The sequence below is a fragment of the Pogona vitticeps genome, chromosome Z (assembly GCF_051106095.1).
Source record: "Pogona vitticeps strain Pit_001003342236 chromosome Z, PviZW2.1, whole genome shotgun sequence".
Lineage (NCBI taxonomy): Eukaryota > Metazoa > Chordata > Lepidosauria > Squamata > Agamidae > Pogona > Pogona vitticeps.
In genome coordinates, this window is record NC_135799.1 from 1557197 (window position 1) to 1584720 (window position 27524).

The 27524-nt window shown below is 40.4% G+C and overlaps 1 protein-coding gene and 1 long non-coding RNA gene across 2 annotated transcripts; both read right to left on the reverse strand.

Annotated features, from left to right (window-relative positions):
• Nucleotides 1–718: 718 nt before the first annotated feature.
• Nucleotides 719–6789, reverse strand: LOC144585080 (uncharacterized). The gene has a single exon (XR_013539565.1). It is a non-coding gene; the product is annotated as an uncharacterized LOC144585080 (long non-coding RNA).
• On the reverse strand, nucleotides 719–27524 carry LOC144585050 (uncharacterized). Its single transcript, XM_078382494.1, is given in 3 exon segments — nucleotides 719–7550; nucleotides 7552–9927; nucleotides 25684–27524. Coding segments are annotated over 2 exon segments (2604 nt in total). The 5' UTR covers nucleotides 25684–27524; the 3' UTR covers nucleotides 719–7322.

Genomic DNA, 27524 nt, shown 5'->3' on the forward strand with positions numbered 1-27524 from the left:
CTTACAAATACCTTACAGTGTTGCAGAGTGTTGGTCTGAGAATGTAGAGGAGCTGGTCTGTTTTCCATTTTGAGCTCCTTCAGCTTGGAGATGGAACGAAAGATGGATGGGCATCCCTCATCAGCTTTTGGGAAGAGAAATGTCCTGGAGACAACAGACGTGCTTCTCAAATGCTGCTAACAAGTTGTCTCTATTTTAGCCATGCACACCCAAGATTCTCATGGTGGGATACTGAACGGAGCATGACTCACACACGTATATCACTTTTTCAACCCACAATGTCAAGAAGCTTCATTATTGGCTTGGGCTTGTCACAGGGACCACAGCCCCCCCCCCCTTTGATCCTTTAAAGTATTTCTATAGTTATCCTTGAAAGCTCTTATTGTCTTTTAATGATGTAAACCACCCTTGGGTCCTTTCTAAGGAGAAAATATTTCAAACAGAGAAACAAATACAGCAGAAATGTATTAGCAAGCTCTGACATATTGATGGAAATTGTAAATAATATAAAATTGGGAACCCAGACTTCATGCTTCGATTTCTCAGCCATGTTGTTATGTGTTCTTATTAACAGGTGCCTCTGTCACTTATTCGATCAACTTTTATCCACATAGGGAACTATGGAGTTTGTTGTTTCCTTGGGATCTTTCCTCTGCCCTAGCAGAGATTTATTCAATTCAGGTGCCAGGATGCAAACAAGCAATGAAAAGAGAGTTCATTAAGGTAAAGAAAAAATTGTATTGTAGCCGTAGTCATACAGAGTTGTCTTAGTTCAGTCCATTGGTCATACAAGATAAAGCATGCAATATCAGTCCATTTCCCATAGCACATATCCAGAGTCTATAGCAATATCCAGCATCCTAAATCAGTCCTGCAGAGGAGCACCTTCGTCTTTCCTCGTTCAACCTGAAAAAAAGTGTTCAGAGGTTGTTGATTTTATTGCCCCTAGTGGTCAATCAGAGATTAGCTTCTCCAGGCTTCTTCCCCAGAATTTTATTTCCACAGCTGGGTTAAATCAAACTGGTCAGCTAGTTACTTGCACAGCTGAAGTAATTAATTGGACTCTTTCTTACAAACTTTTCACGAACTTTGATTTATTTATTTGTATTTATTTGTTACATTTATAGCCCGCCCATCTAGTTATGCCGACTACTCTGGGCGGGTAACAACATATCAAATCTAAATACATTTAAAATCATAACAATGTGTTACTAAGAGAGAAAAAGGAACCACAATAAACCAGATGGGGGAAAGGCACAGAGAACAAAATCAGGCAGTGGATGGAGGAAAGGCTTGCTTAAACAGCCAGGTTTTCAGTTGGCGTTTGAAGATGCCCAGGGAAGGGGTCATGTGTCCGGTGTGTGCATATTTGGCCTCGATCAGGTGAAGAACCAGAGAGAGTTAGAACACAAAGCTGGAGACCAAGAAAACCAGAGGAACTATGGGACTTTGTATTTCTAGCTAGAAGCCCTCATTGTGAGAGATTCAACTTTTGAACTGTTAACTTTTTGAACTAAGTTGACAAAAAACATCTGCTGCTGGGAGTAGAGTCAACGGGATTAAGAAGACTCTGGTACAGAGATCCTCCAGAGCAAAGCAGACTCCACACCTGTCCACTAAGTGATGGAAGACATATTAGGCATTCCACACTTCACAATAAGTGATAAGGACCATCTATCTAAAGATATCTCTACTACGCATGCTCTGTGAGCAACCTGAGACAAAGGAATCTCTTCTGCGCATGCGCTCCTAAAAAACTGCCTAAATAGAATATAAGAGGGGTCTGGGCAAACATTAGTCTGTCTGCCTGTCTGTCTGCTGAGACCAAAAGTGGCTTTGGAACCAACTACCTTCTTTGGAACTTGGACAATGCAGGTAAAGAATTCTTCTCTCTTTGGTGAGTATGTATGTGGTGTGAATGTGCTGAATGCATGAAACCCCTTTATTTGGAATTGTAATCAATAGATAATAAAGTATATTTATTTTTGCATTTATTAATGTGTCTTGTGAGGTTCTTTGCTGTTTAATGTTGTTCTTCCTGGGATACAAAAGAACCAGTAGTCACCTTTTTGTGGCACATGCAGATCTCGGGGGGAGGCCATTCCAAAGATGAGGAGCCACCGCCAAGAAGGCCTGGTTTCTTGTTTTTTCCTTCCGGGCCTCCCTCGGCATTAGGATCCTCAGCCTCACCTTCTGGCTAGATCTAGTGATACGGGTAGTCCTAGGTGGGAGAAGGTGTTCTGTCAGGTAATGAGGCCCTAAACCGTTTAGGGCGTTATACGTAAGCATTAAAACTTTGAAATCTACTTGGAATTGAATGGGCAGCCAGTGCAAGGTGGCCAGAATGGGGGTAATATGTTGATATTTCTTTACCCCAGTAAGAAGTCTCACCGCCGCATTCTGCACCATCTGGAGTTTCTGCATAGATCTCAAAGGCAGCCCCACATAGAGAGCATTACATTGATCTAACCATGAGATAACAAGCGCATGGACCAGAGTGGTGAGTGACCCAACATCTAGATAGGGGCGCAGCTGGGCTATCTGCCAGAGATGAAATAAGCAGTGTGGACCACTGACGCCACCTGGGATTCCAAGGCAAGCACCTGGTCCAGATGGACCCCCAAGCTGCACACCTCACTCTTCGTGCTGAGAGTCACCCCCCCAAAAGAGAGGGAATTTCCCAAACTGCTGATGCTAGGGAAGGACTTTGAAATAGACAGTAGTCACCCCCCCCCAAAGGAGAGGGAGTTTCCCAAACCACTGATGCTAGGAACGCCCACCCTCAGGACCTCCGTCTTGTCCGGGTTCAGCCTCAGCCCATTTTCCTGCATGCATTGCAGTACAGACCACAGGCAGCGCTGCAGGGACAGGACAGCATCTGCTGTAGTTGGCAAAAAGGAGATGTAGAGCTGCGTGTCATCAGCATGTTGATGGCATGACGCTCCACACCCCCTGATGACCTCACCCAGCGGCCTCATATAGATGTTAAACAGCACTGGAGAGATGACCGAACCCTGCAGAACTCCACAATTGAGGCTCCACGGGGCTGACAAATGCTCCCCAAGATGAACTCTCTGAGGACGGTCCCCCAGGAAAGACCAGAGCCAGGACAATGCCTGACCACTGATTCCCAGCTCAGAGACGCTCCTTAGCAGGATACCATGGTCGAGGGTATCAAAGGCGGCTGAGAGATTGAGGAGGACCAGCAGAGGTTTTTTCCGCCAGCCTCCCTCAATAGGTAATCTAACAGGGCAACCAATGCAATTTCCGTACCATGTCACGGCCTGAAGCCCAACTGAAATGGATCCAGGGCATTTGTTTCATCCAAATGCGCCTGAAGCTGATCGGCCACCACCCTCTCCACCACTTTACTCATGAAAAAAACATTGGCGCCGGGCCTATAATTGCCAATATTGTCCGCCACCAAGTTAAGTTTCTTTCGAATGGGCCTAATGAGTGTCTCCTTGACGGCAGGGGAAACCTGCCCAACTGAAGAGACCCATTAATTATCGCTGTAGCCCATTCAGTTGTTGTGGGCCTGGCTGCTTTGATTAGCCAGGCCCGGCAAGGGTTGAGTGAGGAGGTGGTGGCCCAACAGCGAGCTAGCGCCTTGTCCACAATGTCAGGAATCACAGGCTGAAAATGGTCAAGACTCACCGGGCAAGGCAGAGCAGTGGACATCTCTCCTCGATCCACTGTATCCAAAAAAGGAGAAAGCTCCCAGCGGATGGCCTCCACTTTAGATTTTTAAAATGCTGCAAATTGGTCAGGGGAGATACTAGGGGGAGGCCCTTCGTGCCGACCAATTCCAGTCAGCGAGGTGAGCTCGACTAGGAGCCCTTATCTTGGCCAGATAAAGGTTAGTTGCGGCCCTGGCAGCTTCTCTATTATACTCCGTCAGTTTCTTCCTCCACTTGCTCTCTAGCCTTCTCCTAATTTGCTTCATTGCTCACAGCTCCTGGTTAAACCAGGGCACTGGATGAGCTCTGCATTGGAGAGGGCGTTTAGGAGTGATTGTGTCAACAGTTCTAGTGGCGGCTAGTAGTCCAACCATCTACCAGAGCCTTGACAGGAGCACCAACCAGATCTGCCGGTATCCCTCCCATGGTATCCTGGAATCCTACTGGATCCAGTAACTTTTGAGGGTGGACCATTAAAATAGGCCCTTGCTCCCTGCGAGGTGGGAGGGCCATTTTGAGGTTACATTATTGATTATCAATTCTTAAAGGGCTATTCTAGGCCTGTCAGCTCAGACGGAAGCTGTTCCCACATTCTTTGCTTTTCTTATCTGTATGAGTTCTTGAACAGAAAGCTGACTGCTTTTATGGAAAGTCCTCCTACATTCCATGTATTTCTACGGCCTCTCTCCTTTATGACGTCTTTGATATCTTCACGCCAGAACTTTATTAGGATATCTGACTCCACAGGAATCCTACAGAAATTTACAGATAGCCCAGGCAAGGAGATTCTACAATTCCAGTTGTCACCACTGGAAGACGACCCACCGGGGTCCTGCCAAAAGCCCTCTCTGAGAGGTTGGTCCATCTCACTCTTCAGCTAGCGTGCCTCTCTCCTCCCTGATTTTTCTCCTCCCCCTTCCAACCTCTTTTTCTCCCCAATAGGAGGGTTTCTCCGGTCTTACTTCTCTCCATCTCCTTTCTGCCTCTCATGAAGTATCATCAAGTTCTCCCACTATTTGGTCCAGGGATTCTCCATTCTTATCCACTCCCAGCCTTGTGGTAATATCCTCTCCTTCTTTTGCCCTCCCACCTCTCCACCTTCCGCTCTCTCCCTTCTTGATGGTTCCCCAAGATATATTTCTCTTCCCCCCTCCTGCCTTATTCCTTTCTTTTTCTCCTGCACCTCTGCTGCTACCCTCATGTTCCTTTGCCCAGTCGATCCTTTCCTCTGATGGACCTTCTGCTTCCCTCACTGGAACTTCCAGCTTAGACACCCCAGGCTCTTTATTTCCAGAACCTCCCATCCCTTCCTTGGCCTAAACCTTTGTTTCTTCACCTGGAACGATCTCTATCCTCCTGGTCTTCTCTGTGACCCTTCTCATTTCTCTATCTTTCCATTCTCCCCATGGAGGTGTCACTTCTCTGACAGGTCATATGTTCTGTCTCTGGGGATTCATGGGCTTCTCCCTCCTCCTTTCAGGAAAGTATGGCCTGGCATGCTCTGGTCCATGGGGTCATGAAGAGTCAGACACGACTAAACAACTAAACAGCAACATGGCACCCCAGTCAGGATGGGTTCAGCCCGACTTTCTCCATCAGATAGACAGCAAGTGACAAGACGTTTGAAGCTCAACTGGGTATCTCACAGGAAGTCTTTTCATTCTTGCAATCATTCTAGACAATTCCAAAACTTGTTAATTCTGTACACGTTCATTTATTTACATCATCTCTAGATTCCATACTTAAATATAATAACCCCCCCCCCAAAGTAAGGCAGTCTTAAAGGCGTGAGGGAAAAAAGTCGGTACAGATCTTTAAATCCAAACATCATACAGTTATGCAAAAAACCCTGCAGGCTTACTTAAAATACATGCTTGCACCATGTAAAAAGATGGAGCAACTTAAAGTTAGGTAATAGGCAAAATTTACAGCGTGTTTGAATCTAAAATACTGATGCTCATAATCTAGAAAGACAGAATACATCTTCAGAACACTTTAAACTTCTAAAGAATACAAAGATAAAAAGGAAAAAATATATAATTTACAATGAAACACATGCAAAAGTATTTAAACTTTAAAAATATATACAAAGTAAAAAAGCATTTTTGACTCAAATAGTTTTTTAAATAAAGAGAAAATTTTGTTCTCATCCAGTGGTCTGCAAAATCCATTGCTGGTTGTCACTGCCTCACAGTTATCTTTCCGTTCTTCCAAGAACTTTCATTCAGCATCAGTTCCCTTGTCTGTTGTACTCCATGAAACCAAACATCTATGGTTCTCCATTCCTTTCTTATAACACTTTATGTGAGATCTCTCCCAATATTTATATCTCTTCTGCATCAGTCAGAAAAACTAAATCTTCCCAAGGCTTGGGTTTTCCAGTCTCCGAGAAGCTCAGATGTTAAGGATCAAAGGATTTGGTCACCTCCAACCAAGTGCAGTCAAGGGCCCGAAAAGACCAGACCTTGAAAAACCAAAATGCCCACTCCTTCCAGACCTTGAAAAACCAAAATGTCCACTCCTTCCAACAATCCCTGCCACTACAAAGCAGTATACTCTCAATACAATAGCATAGAAACACCTAGTTCTTCATAAATAATATAGTATATTCACTGGTACCCTCTTTAAAACTCATTACTATTATTATTTATGAGGGAAAAGCCTTTTAAAACAAAGGACAGCTTCTCTCTCTTCACTACTTGCTTTTCTTTCATGAGTTAGCCTTATAAGATCCATCCTTTTCTCTTTTTACACTAATTTTGTAAAAGCTTCCATTGTACTTTTCTCTGTTTTGCATTACGTCAGCATTTGCTTAGTCTTTCGAGGAGCTCTGAATAAAGCTCTTTCCACATTCCATGCATTTATATGGTTTCTCCCCAGTGTGCATTCTTTGATGTATCCTAAGGCCAGCACTGAGACTAAAGCTCTTTCCACATTCCATGCATTAATATGGTTTCTCCCCAGTGTGAGTTCTTTCATGTTTCCTAAATTCACTAATGTAACTAAATCTTCTTCCACATTTCATACATTTATGTGCTTTCTCCCCAGTGAGAGTTCTTTCATGTTTCCTAAAGTAACCCATATTCCTAAAGTTCTTTCTACATTCCATGCATATATAGTGGTGCCTCGCTTAGCGATGTTAATTTGTTCCAGAAAAATCGCTGCTAAGCGAAAACATCGGTAAGCGAAACGTGGTTTCCCATTGAAATGTATTGAAAACCGGATAATCCGTTCCAATAGGAATGAATTGCTGTCCTTAAGCGAAAATCGCCGTAGGAAACATTTTAAAGTGAAACACGGTTCCCCAATTGAAATGCATTGAAACCTATGCAATGCATCTCAATGGGGGGAAAAATCCAACAACAAATTTAAAAAGAGTCAGAACAAAGTCAAATTTGCTTAACAAAGGGTTTATTAAGTGCACTTTATGATTTCAAACATTTTAAACAGTAAACTTTAACTTTATAAATAACAGAAAAATTTAAAAAACAGCAAACATGAAGCTGTTTAAACCATCGTTAAGCAAAACAGGGAACCCAAAATTTAATCGCTATGCAAAGCATGGTCCCACCATCGCTAAGCGAAAGTCGCCCATGGGGACCATCCTTAAACAAAGCGCAAAAACGCTCCAAGAAGTCATCACTAAGCGATTTCATCACTAAACGGAGCACCCGTTAAGCGAGACACCACTGTATGTGGTTTCTCCCCAGTGTGAATTTTTTCATGTTTCCAAAACTCACCCATGTGACTAAAGCTCTTTCCACATTCCATGCATTTATGTGGTTTCTCCCCAGTGTGAGTTCTTTTATGTGGCCTAAGGTTAGCACTGTGACGAAACCTCTTTCCACATTCCATGCATTCATGTGGTTTTTTCCCCAGTGTGCGTTCTTTGATGGGAACTCAGGGAACTGCTGAGACTGAAGCTTTTCCCACATTTCATGCATTTATGTGGTTTTTCCCCAGTGTGAATTCTTTGATGTAACCTAAGGGTGCTACTCCAACTGAAGCTCTTCCCACAGTCCATGCATTAATATGGTTTCTCCCAAGTGTGAGTTCTTTCATGTGACCTAAAGTGAGCACTGTGATGAAAGGTTTTTCCACATTCCATGCATTCATATGGTTTTCCCCCAGTGTGCGTTCTTTGATGGGAATTCAGGTGATCACTCCGACTGAAGCTCTTTCCACATTCCATGCATTTATGTGGTTTCTCCCCAGTGTGAGTTCTTTGATGGGAACTCAGGGCATTGCTCCAACTGAAGCTCTTTCCACATTCCATGCATTCATATGGTTTTTCCCCAGTGTGTGTTCTTTGATGGGAACTCAGGGTACTGCTATGACTGAAGATTTTTCCACATTCCATGCATTTATGTGGTTTCTCTCCAGTGTGAGTTCTTTCATGTGACCTAAAGTGAGCACTGTGACGAAAGGTTTTTCCACATTCCATGCATTCATATGGTTTTCCCCCAGTGTGCGTTCTTTGATGGGAATTCAGGTGATCACTCCGACTGAAGCTCTTTCCACATTCCATGCATTTATGTGGTTTCTCCCCAGTGTGAGTTCTTTGATGGGAACTCAGGGCATTGCTCCAACTGAAGCTCTTTCCACATTCCATGCATTCATATGGTTTTTCCCCAGTGTGTGTTCTTTGATGGGAACTCAGGGTACTGCTATGACTGAAGATTTTTCCACATTCCATGCATTTATGTGGTTTCTCTCCAGTGTGAGTTCTTTCATGTGACCTAAAGTGAGCACTGTGACGAAAGGTTTTTCCACATTCCATGCATTCATATGGTTTTCCCCCAGTGTGCGTTCTTTGATGGGAATTCAGGTGATCACTCCGACTGAAGCTCTTTCCACATTCCATGCATTTATGTGGTTTCTCCCCAGTGTGAGTTCTTTGATGGGAACTCAGGGCATTGCTCCAACTGAAGCTCTTTCCACATTCCATGCATTCATATGGTTTTTCCCCAGTGTGTGTTCTTTGATGGGAACTCAGGGTACTGCTATGACTGAAGATTTTTCCACATTCCATGCATTTATGTGGTTTCTCTCCAGTGTGAGTTCTTTCATGTGACCTAAAGTGAGCACTGCGACGAAAGGTTTTTCCACATTCCATGCATTCATATGGTTTTCCCCCAGTGTGCGTTCTTTGATGGGAATTCAGGTGATCACTCCGACTGAAGCTCTTTCCACATTCCATGCATTTATGTGGTTTCTCCCCAGTGTGAGTTCTTTGATGGGAACTCAGGGCATTGCTCCAACTGAAGCTCTTTCCACATTCCATGCATTCATATGGTTTTTCCCCAGTGTGTGTTCTTTGATTTGAACTCAGGGTACTGCTATGACTGAAGATTTTTCCACATTCCATGCATTTATGTGGTTTCTCTCCAGTGTGAGTTCTTTCATGTGACCTAAAGTGAGCACTGTGACGAAAGGTTTTTCCACATTCCATGCATTCATATGGTTTTCCCCCAGTGTGCGTTCTTTGATGGGAATTCAGGTGATCACTCCGACTGAAGCTCTTTCCACATTCCATGCATTTATGTGGTTTCTCCCCAGTGTGAATTCTTTGATGTAACCTAAGGGTGCTACTCCGACTGAAGCTCTTCCCACATTCCATGCATTCCTATGGTTTTTCCCCAGTATGTGTTCTTTGATGGGAACTCAGGGCATTGCTCCAACTGAAGCTCTTTCCACATTCCATGCATTTATGTGGTTTCTCCCCAGTGTGAATTCTTTGATGTAACCTAAGGGTGCTACTCCGAGTGAAGCTCTTCCCACATTCCATGCATTCATATGGTTTTTCCCCAGTATGTGTTCTTTGATGGGAACTCAGGGCATTGCTCTGACTGAAGCTTTTTCCACATTCCATGCATTCATATGGTTTTTCCCCAGTGTGTGTTCTTTGATGGGAACTCAGAGTACTGCTATGACTGAAGCTCTTCCCACATTCCATGCATTGATATGGTTTCTCCCCAGTGTGAGTTTTTTGATGGGAACTCAGGGAACTGCTGTGATTGAAGCTCTTTCCACATTCCATACACGGATACTGTTTCTCTCCTGCATGTGTTCTTTGACGGTTACTGAGGTGACATAAATTTATGTGGTTTCTCCCCTGTGTCACTCCTTTCATGTGAAGTCCATGCCTGACTATTCCTATTTTCAGTTCTCTGTTTTCTTGCTTGATTGCGAGTTCCTGCCCAGGTTGACCCAGATTTTGCTCAGCAATTCTTCTCCTGTTCATCATCTGGTAGATTAGAAAAAAGAAGAGAAACAACTACTTCCAAAATCTACATGAATAAGGAATGATGCATTCGGGCTCCACCTGAATCACAGAGGAGGATGGAAAGACAGGTAAAAAGGTGAGGGAAGACAATGATGGAGGGGTCCAGAGTTTGTGCCTTTGGGCTTCAGATTGGAAAGTTATTCACTGAGGGACCTTTTGGGAGGAGGAGTTGTGAAGGGAGGATCATTTGTACCCCCAAATAAGTAGATCAAATTCAAAGTATATTAACTTTTTTTCCTTCTCATTTTCTCCCCAATGATTGTACTAAAGGGTAAGATGGCAACGCATGAGCAGCTCTAGTCAGGAGCTCTGCATTCAATAGAAGACTTGATGGTAATGGTAAAAAAATTTGGTGACATGGCAGGAATGAGAATAAATCAAAAGAAGACCAAAATACTCACTAAGAACATGAGAGAAGAAGAAAGGCAGGTGCTAATAGAGAAGATGAACTTCCAAGAGGAAAAGAAAATTCGATATGTAGGGATACAAATCACAAAGAAGACAAGCACACTGTTTAAAGATAACTACATGAAATTGATGAAGGAGATACAGAACAACTTGGAGAAATGGGATAAACTACAACTATCAATGTTGGGAAGAATTGCAACGATTAAAATGAACATCTTGCCAAACATTTTATTTTTATTCCAATCAATTCCTATCATACTAAAACAGTCATTTTTTAAAGAACTTAACAAGATAATCATGAGATTTATATGGCAAGGAAAAAAAAATCAAGAATTAAAATTAAGGCAATGCAAGATGCTAAACAGAGGGGTGGCTTTGGTCTTCCGAATTGGGTTCTGTATCCTAGATTGGATAAGGGAATGGGTAACTCTAGAAAATGATAGAGTACTCAACTTGGAAGGACACGATTTGCAATTAGGATGGCATGCTTATCTATGGTATAAAAAGGATAAAGAACAAAAGAATTTTAACTCACACATGAGAAGAAGAGCTTTACTGGGAACATGGAGAAAGATTATACAACAAATTTACTACAAAATACCTGTATGGGTGTCACCGATAGAGGCTTTTACACAACCTAGATTCATGACAAAAGTAAATTTACTAAGATATCAAGATTTACTTTAAAAAGATGGGGAATTAAGGTCTAAGGAAGAACTAGAGTCACAGAATGTTTATATAGATTGGTGTCCTAGAGCACAGTTAGAATCTAGATATGCAAAAGATAAAATAGAGGGTTTCTATTCAGAGCAAACGTCTTTTGATAAGCTGCTGTTGGTTTCAAAATAACAAATTGTTAAGAAAATGTATAACTATATGTTGGAAATTAAAATGCAGGATGAAATGGTTAAGGAATATATGATAAAATGGGCACAAAACATAGGGCATAATATCGATATTGACCAATGGCTGAAAATATGGCAAAGTAACATAAAACTTACAAGATAGGTTAATTTTAAAGAGAATATATAAAAAATGTTTTATAGGTGGCACATGACCCCAGAAAAACTGTCAAAGATGTATACAGATGTATCAAATAAGTGTTGGAAATGTGAAACACAAGTGGGAAGTTATTATCATATGTGGTGGTCATGCGAAAGAGCGAAAAAATACTGGAAAAGAGTACATGCTATGTTACAACAAATATTGCTCTGTAATGTGCAATTAACCCCAGAATTGTTCCTATTGAGTATGATACCTGATAATGTGGATAAATCAAAGGAATATATAGTTGTGTATATTGTTACAGCAGCTAAAATTTTATATGCTAAAAATTGGAAAAGTCCGACGATACCGAAGCAAGAGGATCTTATTGAAAAAATACGGGAAATAGCAGAAATGGATATTTTATCAGAAGTCATGAAGGATTATCCCCTACAAAAGGCAACAGAAAGGAGAGGCGGGGCTTTGTTGTGGTGCTGCCAGCAACTCCAGAGAAGAGCTCTCTGGAAAAAACTGGAACCCTCCGATCCGGGATCCCTCTTTTGAAATGGGGATCAAAGGAGAGTCTAGAAGAAGTCTCTCTGAAGCAGATGGTGAGCAGCAGAAGGAGAAGAAAGGGAGGCAGACCCAGACTTTTTTCTTCTGAAGAAATCACCGTGCACGGACTGGAGCGGGCGCCATTTTGGCACTGAGCCGCGAGGAACCCTTTACCGGGGGAGAGGAGAGCAATCAATATAAACTAATAATATATAACAAGTAAGTAAGCCGAAGCCTCTGATTTATGAAACAGCCTCATTAAGCTGAAATAAGAATGAAAATATTTGGCTGAAAGAATAAATGCAGCGGCGGGTTTATCTTATCAGTCTGACTCAAAAGCGAAACTAAGCTTCTCCAAGTGAACTCTTAAAACACCAGGCTGATTCTAAAGCCGAGAGTCTGAGATGGAAAAATAAATCTTATGTTTCTGGAAAAGAATCCCAGACAGCAACACCGTCTGACTGGATTTAAGAGACTTCGGTGGATGCAGTGTGGCTGGGATACGTTACTCTTTGCCTTCTCTGGACTTTGTGAACTATAAATAATAGAATCTGGTGGTTTTCGGGAGAAGGAGCTGACGTGGCCGACTGGACTAAGGAGCATTAAGGGGTTAATGAAGATCACAAGACGAGCTTCAAGGACAATCTACTGGACAGTTTGAGACTTTATGGTTGTTGTTTTGTTTGTCGGACTGCAGACCACGTGTGTCTAATAAAAGAAGCTTGCTGAACCCAGGAGAAGAAGAAATAACTGCGTCACGGTTCTATTTGATATTGTATTTGCTGGGCTAAAAGTTGATTTTTATATTACAATATTTAGATAAAGATTGGAGGGAGATCTAAGGGGAGGTTTATGATGAGGGGTTTGAATTGTTGATAAAATTGTGGAAACTGTGGAAGGATTTCTAGGGGGTGATTATTGTGGTATTTATACAAACCCCAAAGCCTGAGATGGACCCCAAAAATTCAAAAGAACAAATGGAGACTTGGTCTGTTCAATCCCAAAGTTCTGGAATAGTGGTGCAAGAAATAGAAAAGGAATGGCAGATTAATATACAAAGGCTAATATTAACAGGGTTCCAGCAAGTACATGAAGGTCTTAGCAAAATAGAAGATCTGATGAAAGTGACAAAAGAGGGGACAGTAGATGCCAAACAAAACTTAAATGAAGTTGTACAAACTTTAGAATCGTCTGTATTAGACATGACACCAAGTAATATGAATGCAGTAGAGAGTTATCCAGTGACCCATGCAGCTTCCAAAATTAAAAAGCATTATGACAAAAATCTTAAGGAGGCAGAGATACTGAAACCAGACAATCTTATGGTGAAAATATGGGAAGTGAAAAAAATGGATATTCTGTCAGATGGGCTGAAAGACTGTTCAATTCAAAAAGAAATTGAACGATGGGATGTATTGTATAAATGACAGCAGTTACCAGACAATGTTGGAATAACATAGAATAAAATTAAAATTAAATGATAAGATAAAAGCAGGAGGGTAATCAAACTGTGAAAAAGCAAAAAGTTGATATGTATTAGTAATATGAATTGATTGGATGATGTTATACTTTATGCTCTCCTATCCCCCAAAACCATTTTTCCTTCTCTATCCCCTCTTTCTTTTTGTACCCTTTATCCCTGTTCCTAAATAAATATATAAAAAAGAAAAAAAAGAAAAAAAAAGGCAACAGAAAGATGGGACCTATTCAATAAATGGACTAAATTAGCAGGCAACGTGTAAATAGCATACATGGAAATGAGAACTGAATCTAGAAGGCAGAAAAGAGTAAACAGAATAACGTAAAACTTTGATATGGCAATAAGTATAGAATGGTTGTTAGTATGTTATTGTCTCTCCTCTTCCTCATAAATTCCAAGTTCCCTTTTCCCTTTTGTCACCCCTTATGTTAAAAAATAAAAAATTTGAAAAAAAGAGAACCCCCTCCAATAGGCAAGGAGATCAGCCTCGCCTCACAAAGGGCTCTTCACCAGGAGCTATCAACATCCCCGGTTTGAGACTTCTGCTTCAAGAGCCACTGGGAAAGACCACTCCAACTTGATTTATGATTCAAAGACCCTGGCAATCACAGTCTCCCCCTTAAGGAAGGGGGCACTGTTGGCACTGACCTCTCCAAGATAGAGAGACTGCCTGGTACAAGGAGCCAAGAATGTTTTCTCTTATATTTCTGTACCAACAATATCCCAAGGCAGCTCCTTGCGCAATCCCTAGAGCTAAGCGGAGTCGGGATTAGGCTTCAAAGGCATTTTAGAGCTATTTCAACACAGAAATGAACTCTGGTTAGCCCCAGGAGGAGAGCCAGACCATCAAGGGGGCAAGTTGAGGACCCAATACACGTTTCAGACGAGCACTTAGAAACCCCATTAATTCCCCTGAATCAGCCTGTTCTGACGAACCTACCGAAGCCAATGGAGTCACCCAGGACCCAACTTCTCAATTCCTTACCCTCTTTCGATCTGCTTTGCTACACAACCCCCAGCAATCGGTCTGCAGGGGATAAGCTTACATCTGAACTAACAGCAGATAACCAGAAGGTTAAACTGTTGACCACACTTAAGGCCATGCCGGCAGGTGAACAGGCAACCTCAAAAAGGCAACTGGAAACCTTGACTCCTTCCCTAAAGTCTCAGACAACTTCCTATGATCAGCTGGCCAGCCCTGGGCCCTTTGTACAGAATTCTTCAATGGTGGCCTCAATGGTGACCATCTAGTTGTAATAGGAACCATCCCCGACAAGAACCAGCTGTATGAATCAACAAGAAGATCCTGTGCCCCAATGTGGTTATCTCTGAAGAGGATCCTATCCTATCTATAGCAGCCGGCGAGCCAAGCTCAAATTAGCATCAGGATGATCACAGCTCAGCCTGACTGCATGCAGACAAGTCCAAGACGGTGTCAGAGAAATTTCTGAACGTTGCCTCTTGGAACATTGCCGGATGGGCTCACTGCAAAAGCCAGGACTATCCTTTTTTCTAACGGAATTATGATATAATCCTGCTTCAGGAGACTTGGACAGATAAGGAAATTAGGGTGGATGGCTACTATTCCTACATTAACAGTGCAATACCCCGGGGCTGGGCCCAGGAGGCTCAAAGAAGGCCTGTGTACGTTGGTTTCCACCTCCTTAGGAGTAAGCTGTAGACAACTGCTCTCTTTGGAGCATTTCTTTTTTTTTTTTTAATAATTTTTATTTTATACAAAAAAATACACAAAAGAACACATACATAACAAAAATACAAAAAAATACAAGTAATAGTGCTTATTATAAACTAAATTCTAATGTGCACCCCATACCCACGGGACTCTATTTACTATAATAATTTTTTTCTTACAGATTACCTCTCCAAAATTGTATTGAGTATTCTTTAGAGGCTTTCCCCCTTCCTTTCACTAACACAAATTCCACAAATTTACCCCAAATATCATAGAAATTGTTACATCTTATTTCCCCTCTTTTTATTTTAAGTTCCATAGTCAATTTATCATTTAATGCAATGTCCCATACTTCACAATACCAGTCTTCAATTTTAATATCCTTCTTGTCTTTCCAAAATCTAGCTATTAATATTCTAGCACCTGTCATAAAATTAGTGATTAATTCTTTCGAGTGATGGTCCAGATCTGTATTATCAAAAATTGACAATAAAGCAATTTTGGCATTAAAATCAATATCTTTATCAAATATATCACACATTTCCTTAAAAATCAATTCCCAAAATTTCTTAACCACTTTACATTCCCACCACATATGAAAATACGTACCAATTTCCTCATCACATTTCCAACATGCTTTGGAGTATGTTGGATTTATTATATTCAATTTTACAGGAGTCAAATACCACCTTAGACAGATTTTAAAAAAAATTTCCTTTATTCTTGTTGACATTAATCTTAACACTCTCATCCTCCACATTTTTGTCCAATCCTCTATTTTAATATCTGTTTTTAAATCGTTTTCCCAAATTAATTTTAAACCTTCTATTCCCCATTCTTTTTCCTCTTGTTCCAAAATTATATTATATATTTTACTTACTATTCCTTTCAAAATTGTATCTTGCATATCTTCATGTGATGACAGAAATTGTTCGTACTTAGTAAGTTCTCTACATTTACCATTAGTTTTCAACCAATCCTTTGTCCAGGTGTCTAACTGAATAAGATTATACCATGATAGTTTATTAGATTGCAGTTTAGACATAATCAACTCCTTCGATCTCATGTTACCCATCCAGTCCTTCAATCTTGCAACCCTTTTATTCTTAAATAATTCTACTAAATCCTTTAAATTTATAGGAAAGTTTTCTGTCTCAGTCACTAGTTTTAATGGTGAAGTTAAGGGACAAAACTTCTCTTTATATTTATTCCAAATATTTAACAGGTTTCTTAAAAAGGGGTTTTTAATCTGATTTATTGAACTTCTCTTTAGTATATTAAACAAGTATCCTTCAGCATTTCCATTTATTTCTGAAGATTCCATCTCCCACCAAATTAATTTTTCTTTATTTAATATAATATCTCCAATAACTCTTAATTGATTTGCTATATAATAATTTTTAACATTGGGCATACCTAAACCTCCTTTTTTTTGAGCCTTATACCAATATCTTTTATTTATTCTAGATTTTTTGCCTTGATTACAAAATCCATTAATTAATCCCTGCCAATATTTAAAATCCTCTTCTTCTAATCGTATTGGGAGCATCCTAAATAAAAAAGTGATCTTCGGTAATATTTTCATCTTAATTAAAGCGATTCTCCCAAACCATGATAGTTTCAATTTGGCGTACTCTTGCAATTTATCTTTAATTTCATTTTTTAATTTATTAAAATTTTTCTCTTTTAATTTTTGAGTTGTTCTAATTATGTTTATACCTAAATATTTGATAAGATTACACATTTTAACGCTATATTTATTCACAAACATGTCTTGCTCCTGTATATTATAGTTAAACATCATCATTTGTGATTTTTGCCAATTAATCCTTAAACCTGTTATTTCCCCAAATTTTTCTAAATGGTTTTTAATGTTTTCCATACTCTCTAATGGATTTTTAATAGTCAGTAAGGAATCATCAGCAAACAAATTAATTTTAATCATTTCATTTTTACCTGTTCCTTTAATTAATTTATCATTTCTTATTGCGTTAGCTAATAATTCTATAATCATGCAAAACAATATTGGTGAAAGTGGGCAGCCTTGTCTAGTACCTCGGCCTAGAAAGATCTTTTCCGTTATACCATCGTTAACTATTATTTCTGAAGTATTATCTAAGTATAATTGATCTATAACACCTCTAAACTTTTTACCAAATCCCCAACCTCTTATAAGAAGTTTTAGTGTTGACCATTCAACACAATCAAAGGCTTTAAATATATCCAATGATAAAATCATTGCTTTTATTTTTTCTTTTTCTATTTCATGTATAATATTTAATACTCGTCTAGTTAAATTGTCCATTTGTCTACCCTTAATGAAACCACATTGGTCTTCTTTAATATAATTTGCTATAAATCTATTTAATCTATTTGCCAATATAGCGGTAAAAATCTTAGCATCTTGGTTTATTAAAGATATAGGTCTATAGGATCCTGGATCTGTTTGATCCTTATTGGGTTTTAGAATGAGAATCGTTAATGAATGTTTCCATGAAGCTGGTATTGTCTCTCCTTCCATTATCTTATTATAAATCATTTTTAGCTTAGGTATCAAAATGGTGCTAAAGTGTTTATAATATTCTGGACCCAATCCGTCAGGACCTGGTGTTTTACCATTTTTTAATTTATTTATGACTTCAGCAATCTCTTGTTCATTGATCTCTTCTTCTAATATTCTTTTATCATTTTCCGATAATTTAGTTTTTAAATTATCGTTTATATATTTTTCTATACATTCTTTCTTTATGTTATTTCCTTTGTATAGTTTCTGAAAAAATTCATGAAAAATCTTCAATTTTTCTTTCATTATATTACAATTTTACCTGTTTGATCTTTAATTATCCCTATTGAATTTTTTGCTCTTTTATTTTTACACATTTTAGCTAACAATTTTGAGTTTTTGTTATTAAATTCAAAAAAATGTCTCTTTAAATACATCAGATCTCTTTGAACTTTCTCTATTTCTATATTATCTAATTCCTTTCTCTTAGCCTGAATTTCTATTAATATTCTTCTATCTCTTTCTGTAAAAAATCTATTTTCTAAGTTTTTCAAATCTTCTTCTAGTTTTTTCACATGTCCCTCCTTAATTTTTTTTAATTTACACGATTCTCTTATCGTTATTCCTCTTGTGATTGCTTTCATTGTGTCCCACAACAGGCCTGGGTTAGCACCTCCTGTTTCATTTATTGTCCATAATTCTAGCCATTCCTTCTTTATCTTTTCTATTATTTCTGGATGCTGCAGAATATTATTATCAATTCTCCATCTTTTGGAGTCTTTATAATCTTTCTTTATTTCAATCTCTATTGACATCAATGCATGATCTGTTATTTTAATAGGGTTTATTTCAGTATCAACAATCTTAGAAATTAAATCCTGAGATGTAAATATATAATCTATTCTAGAGTAAGTATTGTGCACAACTGAAAAATAAGTATATCTTTTTTCATCACCTTTCATTTCTCTCCAAATATCCTTCAAATGGTTATTTTTTATCTTTTTACTTAATATTGTGTTTCTATGATAAATATCATTCCGACTGTATGCAGTTTTGTCTTTTATCTTATCCATAACCATATTGAAATCTCCTGCCATAATAACATAACCTTTCTTTACCTTTTCCATTTCTTTAAAAACCAAATCATAAAATTCACCTTGTTTATTATTAGGTGTGTACATATTTACCAAAGTATATTCTTCCAACCCCATTTTACCTTGCATTATTATAAATCTACCATTACAATCTTTTACTACCTTTTCTACTTTAAATTCGCAGTTTTTGAAAATTATAATTGCTACACCCCTAGATTTAGAAGTTCCAAAGTTTTTTTCATAAATGTCGATATTATTCATCTTTAACTCATTGACTCCTTTTTCTGATTGATGAGTCTCTTGTAGAAAGACAATATCCAGCTTGTTTTTCCTCAACAATGCTTCTATTCTTCTTCTTTTCACTGTTGATCCGAGGCCTTTAACGTTTAAAGTTGCAAGTCTTATTTTTCTACCCATATGTGTTCAAAAGTTTTCTTTCCAATAGGTCCCGTGTGTAACCTTACCTCCCACCAACCTACCAAACATAAACTAAAACATAAAACAGACAAAACAACACCCCATAATTGATCTTCACCAATTTTGTGAACATATACATTTGTATCCTCTCCACCATGGTCCCATGCCATGACCACTGGCATGAGCAAAAGGTGGGGGGGGAGACGCCACCATCGTCCGGCGGAACCATGACCGGAGCCTTGCCTCTGATCTTTTCATTTAACTTTTGCATTTCTACTTAATGTTTAATACTACAATAGTAACAAAATAAGAATAAGAATAAGAATACCCTTCTCCTTCCCCCCTTCCCCTTACTGGAATCCTTTAAAGAGTTTATATTTAGTTTTTAGTAATTTTAATTTTGTTACCCCTTTTACTATCTAAATTTAGTGTGTTTAGTATGATTAGAACAAGAGTAAAATAAATGGTATTATTCTATAAAGCTAATTTAAAAAAAAAACAAAAAAGAACCTCAAAAATTAGAAGAGGGGAAAGAGGGGAGGAGAGAAACATATATATGTATATATATATGCACACACATACATATATATAAGAAAGATTTTGTTAGGAGAAAGATAAAGGAAAAAAAATAAAAGATATAAAGAATAAAATAAAATAATAAAAAATATAAGAAAAAACTGGTCCATCTTCTTCCTTCTGGTTCAGCCTTCTAGTTCTTTGCTTGTGGTTGGAATTAACTCCTGACTTTCTCCTTCATAAATGTTCCAATCTTTCAGCAGTTGTAAACCTTGCTCGCAGGAGTGGATTTTAAACAAAATCTTGTCTTTCCAGATTTTCAAAAAAATTGGGTAGCCCCATTGATATCTGATGTTATTTTTCCTCAGAATTGCTGTAACTGGCTGCATAGATCCTCGCCATTTCACAGTCTCTTTACAAAAATCCTGGAAAATCTGAATTTTTCTGTCCCTATAAACCAGCTGGTCTTGTTTTTGTTTGATTGCTTTTAAAAATTGATCTTTCTTTGTATGATTCAAAAACTTCACAACCACTGGTCTAATACCGAGACTACTTGGATTCCCCAGGAAATATGCCTTTTCTATATCTGTTTCAATCAGATGCTGCGTGCCCATTATAGAGTTTATCCAAGCCATTATCTCCTTTCTGAGATCTCGGCCCTGTTGCACTTGGAAGTTCATTATTTTAATATTAGACCTTCTGAGGTTATCATCCATAAATATGAGCTTTTTATTGGTTTCAGAAATTTGCTGAGCCATGGACACAATTTCTTCTTTATTTCCTTGAACTGTATCACCAAGGTCCCTAATTTTGCTCTTCATGTCCTTTAACTCCTGTGACACCCCTGAAATTTGGTCTTGAAGCTTAGTAATGCTTCTTTCGATGGACTTAGATCTTTGCTGTTTTGTCAAAGCCTTCAGACATTTTACAAGACAGATCTTTTATAAGCCTTGTAACCTCGTCCATCCTATCGTCTTCAGTTGGTTGTGTCGTCAATCTTTCCAAACTGCGATCTGAGGGGGTTTTGGCAGTTTTATCCCTCCTCCTTGACATAGAGAGTTCTAATTAAAAATAATTATTGTTGTTTCAGGCTTTTCGTTAGGAGCAGGGCAGCTGGAAAACGCCAGTAGCTAATCGGCCATGAAAGTGAAAGTAGTTCATAACTTTAAAAAAACATAGTCCTTAAGGCTTTTAATCAGCGATATGCCTTCCTTATCCTTCTCTCCAAGGATTTATGATTAAAAAAACATTCTTCTAAAGAAAGAAATGCATTTTAATAGCTTTTTACCTTGCTAGGCGATACGGAGGGTTCGCTCCTAGCTGGTCATCCCCCCGAGCGGAAGTGACGTCTCCTCTTTGGAGCATTTCGCGATGGCGATTTGCCTCAAATTCAAAGATCTAATGGTCTTGGTGGTTGATATCTCTCTCAACCCCTAACATGCAAAGGCCCACAACAAGAACACCTGCTTCGCTCTGGGGGGTGGCTATATAATGGAGAACCCTGTGGAGGGGATTACACTGGGGGATGATTTCAATGCAAGAATCAGGCCAAGCGATTCATCCTTAAACGAGGGACCTGGAGCTGAACAGAGTTGTGGAGCTGATTACACATGACTCTCCAGAGACAGGAAGGCAAATTTGGCCGGCTCCCAGCTAGCAGCAATGGCTGGGCAACTCAATCTCCAAATTTTGAATGAGTCTAAAACAGTAGATTATCCTGGAGAGTTCACCTTCATATCTGGTACAAGGTCCAAGCACCATAGATGACATTTTGGTCAGCAGTAACGTATCACCACTGGCCACAAGCCTCCAAGTCCTTCCAGACCTGGAAAGTGATCACTTACCTTTTCTGTTAAATATGGATTTAGCCTCCCACCTAGTCCATCTTAAAAAGCTGCCCAGAATAACCATTAAGCCCTCCCAGTCCAGAGGGGTGCAGAGCCAAATGGACCCCCCTTCTTTGGAAAAGGCCAAGGAAATGCTGGCAGGAGAGTGCATGGCCCCTTGGCACAGGGCCATCATGGATGACATCACAGGTATGGATTTTCTGCTCTCCTACAAGCCATTAATACAGGCGTTGAAACCCCTGCTGGTAATGCGGAAATCAAGGTAATCACGCAACTAGGCATTCCCAAGGGTGGTTTGACAGGGAATGTCTGGAAGCCAAATGGGCACTTAACTCCACGTACCAGAGTTACCAAATGGTTCCTGGTTGTGATGCCCTCCCATTTTGACTACACACCCTAGAGCTGAAAAAAATCATATAAGAAAGTGGTGGCTAGGAAGAAGAAAGCTGATGCAATGGCATCATGGGACCAGCTAATCCAAGCAGCAAAGGGGAATAACTCAGCCTTGTTTTGGAAGCTATATCCCATAACACCCTCAGGGAATCTGCACTGTTAGACTCTCTTATACCAGCAAGAATACGGGAGCCATTTTTTAAAAAAAAACATATGCTGATATATGCTCCAGTCAAACGCTACTGCAAATGGAGAAGGATTTACCAGTGTTGTCCCCAGTCTTGACAGATGAAGTCAAACCACTCATTAGTCAACTTAAAAATGGCAAAGCCCCCAGTATGGATAGCAGCCCACCAGAGCTACTAAAGCAGAACATGGCCTTTTGGGTCCCACTGCTGGCCTCCCTTTTCACCAACTGAGACTCCTCAGGGCTTATCCCTGAAGGTTGGAAGAAAAAAAGGCAGGAGAGATGACCCAGCTAACTACAGGCCTATTAGTCTACTAAGTATAATTAGCAAACTTTATGCCAGTCACCCTTTAAACTTAAATCTTGGGTCGACTCAGAAAAATCTGATCGCAGAGGAACAGGCAGGATTTAGGGACGGAAGGTCTACACTGAATCAAGTTATGATAATTGGTGGCAGGCAATACAGAGACATTGCATGCAGCCTTTGTAGATCTAAAAACAGCCTTTGACTCCATCTCAAGGATAAAACTGTGGGAGAAGCTTGAAGGCACATCCATTGACTGTAGGCTGCTGCACTTGATTAGAGTATTATATGCGAACACATCCGTCATGGTGAGATGCTCTGCCAATGGGCATTATTCCAACCCGATTCCTACTCACAAAGAGGTAAAACAGGGATGTGTCTTGACACCCATTTAGTTTAGCATTTAACGGTTTTGTAGAATTCATGAATACAACTGACTCACATCCCGCAACTCTAGCAAACCGCAAGGTGCCGCTACTCTTATACACAGATGATACAGTAATTCTCTCTAGAACCCTGGTGGGTCTCTGAAGGACGATGAGTAGGTTCAGCCAGCTCTGTGACGATAATCAGTTAGAGCTTAACTATCTCAAAAACAAGGTTGTATCATTTGGCAGGAGACTTTAAAAAGGGTGTGGGAAATTAATGGATGGAGGATTGAACAGGCAACTGCTTATAAATACCTAGGGGTTGTGCTGCACTCAACTGGGGCACAGACAGTCCATCATGAACACGTAGCTTCCGTTGGTCATCAGTGGGCCCAAGCTGTCGCAACATTTTCATGAACTAAAGTTGGCCATTACATCCCTGCAGCAATCAAATGATATCAAGCCAAAGCCCTGCCCCAACTATTATATGGGACCTTATTGGGTTCTCCTTCCTCTAGATTCACCCCATTGGAACGGGTTCAATCGAAATTACTAAGGTCCATTTTCCAGGTCTCCAGTCATGTATCCAATGCTAGTCTACGACTGGAGATAGAGATGACAAAAGTCGAGGCCAGAGTATTAATTTCCTCTATTAACCTCTAGCTCAAACTCAATCCCGCCAACATCAGATTCAGCATCCTTGGTCCTACGTGACAACTTCCAATCTTCCTGGACTAAGATGGCACAAGAAAAGCTGAGACACCTGGGATTTTCCCCAGAGGCTGTTCTGGTTATGGACATAAACCACACAAAAACTGACCCAAGACAAAGAGCATGGGACACACACACACACATACAGAGCGATATTAATCAATGCCCCAACTTCTTAGCAGCAGAGGATAAGTAGGCAGCTGAGCAAGCCACATACCTCTCATGCTTAGAAATGCCACACCACAGGACAGCCTTCTTCCTAGCCAGATGGTGAGTGCTCCCCTCAGCCATGCTTGAAGGCCATTTTAAAAGGACACCCCTTTCAGAACGGGTATGCCGTGTGGCTCGGGGGAGGTTGAGTCAACAGAGCACATTCTGTCCCAGTGCCCACAGTAGAAGGGCATACGGGAGAAATATATTTCACCCCTAACCGGGAAAATGTTGGGCCCTACAGATACAGAAAGGGCCAAGCTGCTGCTTCTGGGATCCAACCCACAAAGCAGTGTGCCAGTTTCTTGGCAGCAGTCTGTAAAACTCATAAAGCCCTTTTAAGTCTTAAGAAGAGATTCTAAGGGTGATGAGCTAATCAACGGTCACATAATAAGGATTCAGTTTTAATGTAAATGTTCCCAATTTATTGGAGCATGTCCTTTTAAAAATGTGTACCATATCTTTGTATACTTTGTTTAGTTTTACTGGGTCTTTGACCGCAATAAATTTGATTGTACTTAAGTTTCCAGGAACTTAGAAAGGAATTTCTCAAAGTTGATTAAAGAGGAAACAAATATTTGAATTTAAGGATTGTTTAGCAAAAATGAATAACAAGGGGGGGAAGGATGAATGCAGCTAGATCACTGGACTCAAGAATGAGTAAAGAGCAGTTAGTGGTCAATGCTGGGAACTGTCAAAAGTCTACAAAGATTATTATTCAGAGGGAGAAAAGACAGGTCCACAAAAGGGATGGGATGTAGAATTTATAAAATGTTATTACGGGTAGAGAATCATGAGGCATTTCTGGAAACAGGACAGGAAGCAGAGATGGCCAGGGAAATAGGTACTGAGTTAATAGAATCTTAGAACTGCAGAGCTAGAAGGGAAGTGAACTCCCAAACTCTGGCTCCAGAGTTAGGTACCTAAACCAATGCACAAGAAAGGGTGGAGGAGAAGGAATTCGATAAACCACATCTGTGAGAATAAAAGCAAAAATTTAAACACTGACATTCAGAAGGTATTTGACCCCAGCTAAATTAAATATTACAAATTCTAAATGCTGCATATTACAGTAGTACAGTGGTGCCTCACATAACGTTTTTAATTGGTTCAAAAAAAAAAAAACCTTATGCGAAAAAAACTTTATGCGAAACACCATTTCCCATAGAGATGCATTGGAAACCGGTTAATCCGTTCCAATAGGCACGGATTGCCGTCCTTAAGCGAAAAAACCCATAGGAAACATCGTTAAATGATACAATGTATCCTCCATTGGAATGTATTGTAGCTGACTCAATAGGTTTCAATGGCTTTGCGAAGTCAATTTTTGCAAAATTAAGTGTGTCATAAAAGGGTCAAAAATGGTTTTAAATGCTTGGATTAGCTCCTGCACCCTCTAAAACGGATGCAAAAGTTAATTTGGCTTTGATCTGACTTTTCGTTAATTAATGGTGAATTTTTTCCCCCAACTTTTGACAGCTGTCAAAATCTGACAGCTCCATTATTTCCTATGGGGGAAGAAAAAATTCACAAAAAATTAATGAAGACTCAGCAACTGTTCTAAATTCTTGGGTTCGTTAGAGGACCCCCTAAGTTGTGTGCAAACCTGATTTGGCTTTGATCTGAACTTTCGTTAATTTTTTGTAAATTGTTTTCTCCCCCATAGGAAAGCATGGAGCTGTCAGATTTTGACAGGTCCATTGGTTCCTATGGGCCAAAAAACAAAAATTCACAAAAAATTAACGAAACGTCAGATCAAAGCCAAATCAGGTTTGCACATGACTTAAGGGGTCCTCTAACGAATCCAAGCATTTAGAACCGTTTTGGACCCTTCTAAGACACTTTTTAAATTGAAAACAAAAAAAACGTTAAGCGAAGCAGGGGACCTAAAACCAAAAACGTTAAGCGAAGCATGGTCCCAAAAACGCTATGCGAAAATCGCCCATAGGGAAAAACGTTATACGAAGCACAATCTGCCTCTGAAAAAATAAACGTTAAGCGAAAAAAACGTTAAACGAAGCAAACGTTAAGCGAGGCACCACTGTACCTTGGTTTATGAAATCAATGTGCCCTCCAGGACGTCATGTCATGCGAAAAATATATAAACCGCAATGCGGGTGGCCATAGCGATGGTGGCAGCGCTACAAACCTCCAGGTGCACGGAAACTTCCTTCACAAAGTGAAAGAAACGGGGGAAAAGAAACGTAGACCGAAGCATTATTTTGAACTGATTTCCATTCATAAATCAGAAATTACGTAAGCTGAGGCATACATAAACCAAGTTATTACTGTACCTGAAAGGTAGTGTTCTCAGAACTGCTCTATCTGTTCCACGCACAGGGCCAGCTAGGGGTCTCAACGTGTGGACCAGGCTCGTCTATGTGGCACACATTACACACTTCTGAAGCTTATAGGACTAACCTCAGGGAATCAAGGTAGTAGTTTTTGTTCCCAGACAGACTCCCTGATCAGGATCATTGTCTCTTTACAGACACGAGATCATTACATATGTCGCTACCAACAACTTCGGGAAATGTAGCCACGAGGTCCTGGAAGCCAAATTTAGGTGGTTAGGGAGGGAGCTCAGAGCCAGGACCTCAAAGGTAGCGCTCTCGGAAGTGGTACCTGTTCCGCGAGCTCAGGGGTCTGAATGCGTGAATGAGACGGTGGTGTCAAGGAGAGGAGTTCAGATTCATTTGGCACTCATTAATGTTTTGGGACAAGCCGGGCTTGTATAACTTTTAAAAGGTGGCAGAGCAGCTTTTAAACTGAATCCCAGGGGAAAGCAGACAGGAGCTGAGAGGCGTTCATTTCGGGACTCCTCATCCTTGTGGAATGAGGATGGGGAGGACAGAAAAAAGCAAAGTGATGATAGTGTAGGAATTAGGCCTGGGAGCATGATGGGATGGGATTGCTGGTCCACTGGAAGGAGAAGCAAACAAGCCACCCTTCTTGGGGGACCCCGTACGCAGGTGCTTTTATGCAAATCTCCAAAGCGTCTGAGCAAAGATGAGAGAACTGGTGCATGCTATTTATATAACTTTTTTATTTACTTAACTTCTATTTGGAGGGTAGATATAAGATTGATAGAGTGGCCATAACAGAAACCTGGTGGGATTCAGAGAACCAGTGGGATACCGCAATCCCAGATGATAAACTCTAGAGGAGAGACAGGGAGAGGCGTGTTGGAGGCGGGGAGGCTGTCTAGGTCAAAGAAGGGGTAGAATCCAGCAGAATGGCAATGGACGATGGGTTTGACTCCATCATAGAATCACTGTGGGTTAAACCGCCAGCACCAAGGAACAATGTGATAGTGGGTTGGAGGGCTTGCTATCATCCTCAAAAACTTGAGGGGAAAATGTTGGGAAAAACTTGAGCAGGAAAATTTGATAAGTGGATAGAAATCAGGGAGGTGTCCCAAAGGCACAAGATCGTAAACATTGGGAACTTCAATTATCCTCACATCGACTGGGCCAAGGTATGCTCGGGTCAAGAAAGAGAGACCGGGTTTCTTGACATGCTAAATGACTACATCTTGGAGCAGATCGCTGTAGAACCTTTTTCCCCAAGATGGCGCCAGAGGTGGGCAGCTAGCGCTTCTCTCTGCCGCAACGGCTTGCCTCTTGAATTTTCCTATTTTGTTTTTTCTTTCCTTTTTCTCCCCTTTCCTTCTTCCCCGCCCCCCATTCTTTTCTTGGTCCTCCTCCTCCTCGCCTCCCTGATGACTGACTGCCGGACTGAGCACGGGTTTGTGGGGCTGGAGCCAGAGCTCTAACGCGGGGCCAGAGCTGGGGCTCGATTGGAGCCTTCCGGCTTGTCAGCAGAGCTCGGAGGCTCGGAAGCCCTCGCCAGCCCGCAGGAGGTGGCGTTTGAGCGCTGCGGGGGAAT